The 5,021-nt window shown below is 40.9% G+C and overlaps 1 protein-coding gene across 1 annotated transcript; it reads right to left on the bottom strand.

Moving 5' to 3' along the window:
• Positions 1-1,147: 1,147 nt before the first annotated feature.
• Positions 1,148-3,853, bottom strand: arf6a (ADP-ribosylation factor 6a). The gene is made up of 2 exons (XM_059356461.1): positions 3,701-3,853; positions 1,148-3,569 (listed from the first exon to the last, which is right to left on the bottom strand). The coding sequence occupies exon 2, from the start codon at positions 2,859-2,861 to the stop codon at positions 2,334-2,336; it is 528 nt and encodes a 175-aa protein (XP_059212444.1). The 5' UTR covers positions 2,862-3,569; positions 3,701-3,853; the 3' UTR covers positions 1,148-2,333.
• Positions 3,854-5,021: the final 1,168 nt, after the last annotated feature.

Here is a 5,021-nt window from a genome sequence, read left to right as displayed (position 1 = left end):
TGCACGTCCTCCTTACATTCTCTCTGTCATAATCATGCACCAGCAAATTAACAGCAATTATAGCTTTAAAGCTATGAAATGTAGGAAAAAATTGAAAATTTAACAGGAAATAAAATGCCAGTATATAATGAGCATAAACATTGAATGCACTGCACTGGGATGAGTCTTTGAGCTGTTCATCTTTACAGTTCCACCTGACATTTACAGTGTTATTGCCTCTGCTCTTGCCACTCCGAAACCACCAATTTCCATGACAACTATTTTCTTCTTTCAAGCGTTTCCTCTTTTCACAAGGTGATGTCACTACCCACAGTTCACACCCGCTTCTTTCGATGCATGCAGAGGGGAAGCTGACCTTAGATTCTGTCTTCTTTTGGCTCAGGAGCATGTGAAACTCTAAGCAGTGATTGTAAAACAAATAAAAAAATAAACTGTGGCGTGATCTCAAGACTTCCCCTTATGGCGAGTCATATACCTACAGGGCAAAGTGCCTTTGGTGAGGCTGTCACCCTAACCTCAGTTACACAAGCATGAGGTAAGACACTGCTCTCATCAAGTTCTCTCTGACCCAGATTCACGCTTCTTCGGCGCAAACTCTCACCAGAATAAAAGATTTTTATCAGGATGACAATGTTAATCTTTGTTTGTGAGAAATGTTTCATTTCCTGCCTATTAAACTTTTAACAGCACCCTTGATGAAATATAAAAATGAAGTATTTCCGTTTCCTATTTAAAAGTTTAAGCTTGTTGACTTCAACCTTTACATTTTTTTCAAGATTTGGATTTCTCATTACGTCTTTAAACTGCATCGTTTGTTTCAAAATGTCAAACGCCCTGTGAGGAGTCAGCCCTCTGATTGACAAAGCGATACTTTAAGACCCGTGGCAAAGTGCGGTTTACCTGACAATCACTACCCTGAAACTAGAGATCTCATCATTTATTCACAGCCAGTGACTCACACATGCAAGTGCAGAAAGCAAACAGGCCGAGGCTCACCCCACTTCTCAGTTAGTCCTCCTTTCAGACATTCTAACGCTCTAAACTCTCACTTCCTCCTTCGCGAGCTCCACTTTTTCAGAAGTGAAATATTAGTTTTTTTCGTCTAACGGTCCGCAGCTGCTTATTGAAGAAGGCGTCACTTCCGTACTGATCTGGATATATTTTTTTATTATTTCATCAGCATAGCAAAAAGGAAAGAAAAATAAAACAGAGCAGTATCTATGGACTATTAACAGAGAGTTGTTTTTTGTAGGACCTTAAGTGTACAAGCAGATGATGATGGGTAAAAAAAAAATAAAGAAGAGTCACTGAAGCACCTACAATAGAGGTGGTGGGGGGTTGGGAGTTCCGTAAACACTTGCTGGGGTCCAAAAGTCAGTCAGAGAATATCTAAATGTGCACAGCCAGCTGGTTGGTAACCACCCCCCCCTCTCCCAAAGTGCAAACTCAGCATTTCCGCTGCATTAACTGTCTCAATTTTGGGACACCTGTAACCTGGGTCCCTCCTAAGGGAGCTGAAACTACAAATACTCAACAGTAATGGAAGCTCTGGGAGAAACAAAAGAGGCAGTAAGTATTAAGACTGGTGGTAACAGATTCAGACCCTGAAACAACAAAAATATATATCCATAATCACAGTGTGTGTGAATATCCAGCGTCCACATAGTGTCTTTCAATCAAACCGCCACAGTAGACATGATGGATGTGATCACTTCACAGGAAATCAGTACAAACACATTTCCTCAATCATCCCAGTACAATCAATTATGAAAAGTTTTTTCTCTCGAGGTCCTAACATGTTCCATAATACACATTCTTACAAAGTACAGAGGCAGTTTGAGCCATGAAAGTGATATGCTGATGTAGGCAATGGTTTCTGGACTTTCCCATCCTTTGGATATGTAGCTGGGTTATTATGAGAATACTGAATGAGAGCCAAGCAGAGGGGGAAAAGCACAAGTGTGTCCCGAAAGTCCCCTTTAAGAAATAATACAAAAGGAGGAAAACAAAAGAAGAGCTCAAAAGAAAGCATATTGTATATTTAAACAGTACTGATTATACAGAATGTGAACCAAAGCAAACTAGGAAATAAAAGAAAGCCAGCCAAAAAATAAATTGCCTTTTGTTTAAATGAAATCTGGGGTTATATTGAAGTCATCATTATAAAAAAAAAAGAAAAATAAAACAAAATATAATTGCTACTCTCTTTGATATACACTCACTAGAGAGGTCATGGTATTAATTGCTTCAGATTGCATTTTTTTTTTTTCATGTTTTCATTCTCAGCTACTCATTTGTGCCTCCAAGTGTCCAGGCTGGTGACGGGAGAAACATTAAGATTTGTAATTTGAGGTAAGCCAAGTCAGGCCCTCGTTTAGTCCATCCCCTGTTGTCGCACACGAGGGCTGAACGTACCAATTCCTATCTCTGATCCGGGTCAGGCCTAGCTTCTCCTGGATCTCGTGGGGTTTCATGGCATCTGGGAGGTCTTGTTTGTTGGCGAAGATCAGGATGATGGCGTCCCTCATCTCCCGGTCGTTGATGATTCGGTGGAGCTCCTGCTTGGCCTCATCGATCCTGTCCCTGTCGGCACAGTCCACCACGAAAATCAGGCCCTGGGTGCCTGTGTAGTAATGTCTCCAAAGCGGCCTGATCTTGTCCTGCCCCCCCACATCCCACACATTGAACTTCACATTCTTATAGGTGACGGTCTCCACATTGAAGCCAACAGTGGGGATGGTGGTGACGGACTGTCCCAGCTTCAGCTTGTACAGGATGGTAGTTTTACCAGCAGCGTCAAGTCCAAGCATCAATATTCTCATCTCCTTGTTGCCAAAGATCTTTGACAGCACTTTTCCCATCTTGTTTGTTGTGCATAAATACTTTGTTAAAAGAAAAAACAAATGCTTCTCTTATGAGAGAAAATACTAGTTGTTGTGAGTACAACTGAAGAGTTACAGTTTCAGTGTGTGCTGGGAGCCCTCCACGTGATGGCAGCGGTGGGCTGACACGAGTGTCAATATTCAAAAGGCGGTGACTTTCAAGTTTGGATAACAGACCACTACAATTAGCTGGATTATGATGATCTGACCTGAGCGGGTGACTTTGAGCATTCACAGTGTGTGTAGCCCTCGCAGAATTGGGTGGGGATTTATTTTCATGATCCACTGCCCTCCGATGTAAGAAGAAAAAATTACATCCCGTTGTTTCAAACTAACCGAGCACAGACTTCCTTCAAAATCCACATTTCAAGTATTTCTTCTGCGTCAAAAATCCCCTCACTCTCAGTTGAGCTGGACTTGATACAGAGGAGCTTTTTCCCTTTTTTAAAAAAAAAAGCCTACTATATAAATCAGGCCCAGTCCAAGCCCGGGGTTCCCACTTCCTCCTTGGCTGCCGGCTGTCCACACTTGCCCTTAGCCAATTCCAGTCGATGGATTTCAAAGCACAGTGTTTTTCTTACCAAAACACACCCAAAATGTGAGCTCTCCAGTCCGTTTGTGCAGCGGGACATCCAGAGGAAGAGCGTTCAAAAGGTCATTGATTCATCCGACTTTCTTCTCTTCCCCCTGTGACACAAGAGCGGTCCAGAGAAGGGAGGGGTGTTAGTACAGAGGACAACTTTGGATCCGAAAAAATATTCTCTCTGCGGATAGAAAAGCAAAACAAAAACAGATAAGACAGAGAGCGGGGTACATACCTGCGTCTGCGGCAATCATCCCCCAGTCCCCGGGCCGTTTCTCCCCTCTCTTGCCGCTCTCTGTCTCTCTCTTCCTCCCTCTCTCTCTCTCTCTCTCTCCAGCCGTTCAGTCACAGCGGTGGCGGTGCTGTGTTACCGGAAAAGGTGCGGACCCAGTTCAGCCGCCACTTCCTCTACCCTGCTCACACACACTGCTGCTGCGTTCAGGGGCGCCGCAAGAGCTCCGAATTCTGAAGACGCAAAAACACGTCTGACGAGAAGGGAATTAGATAGACTTCTGTATTTTTAATGACATTTTCCCCACACTTCCATGCTCTTATGCGCAGTGGCGGTTCTAGACCAGTTTTACTGTGGGGGCCAAGGAGGGGCCAGTGTTTAATCAGAGGGGCACATTAAAAAATGGCAAAGATTATATTTAAGCATTCAAAACCTTTATTTTAGCTTATTTAAAAATGTCATTTAAATATATTTGGAAAGATACAAATACATTGATTGAAACAATGAGACTTACCAACAATAACAGTTATTTTTGTATGACAATGACATTTGTCATTTTTGTGCACAATCACTTTCTTTTATTTTGAAAACTTTTATTGCACAATAAACTATTATACAATGTACACATTCTGGGTTAATTTTGTGTACAATAAGATATTGTTTGAACAGAAAATAGGTAAGAATTGTTCCGTTGTTCATTGTTAGAAATTGATCATTTTATTATTAATTTGACACAGGGGCCACAGCAGGGGCCAAGGGCTTCTACACAGGGGCAGTGGCCCCTGTTGGCCCCTGTGTAGAACCGCCACTGCTTATGCGATATTATTAAATTGTTTTTTGTCTCATTATATTATTTTTTTATTATAATATTATTGTGATCATAATATACTATCAGTGGTGGAAGAAGTATTCAGATCCCTTACTTGAGTAAAAGTACTAATACCACGCTGTGAAATTACTCCACTACAAGTAAAAGTCGTGCATTTAAAACTTACTGAAGTAAAAGTACAAAAGTATCAGCATCAAAAAATACTTAAAGTATCAAAAGTAAAAGTACTCGTTATGCAGAATGCCCCCACTTAGATTGATGTATATGTTCTAAATATATAATTAGATTATTATTATTATTGATATAAGCAGTTTTTACTGCTGTCAATGTAGGGCTCATTTTTTTCTTAATATACTTTTTTGTGGTTTGATTTATAAACATGCGTAATCACTTTAAATGGATCATGTTTTCATATTAAATCTCGACCTGAATAGTAACTAAAGCTGTCAATTAAATGTAGTGGAGTAAGAAGTACAATATTTGCCCTTAAAATGT

This window comes from Centropristis striata, chromosome 18 (genome assembly GCF_030273125.1).
Source record: "Centropristis striata isolate RG_2023a ecotype Rhode Island chromosome 18, C.striata_1.0, whole genome shotgun sequence".
Classification (NCBI taxonomy): domain Eukaryota; kingdom Metazoa; phylum Chordata; class Actinopteri; order Perciformes; family Serranidae; genus Centropristis; species Centropristis striata.
This window is presented reverse-complemented; position numbering and strand designations above follow the sequence as displayed.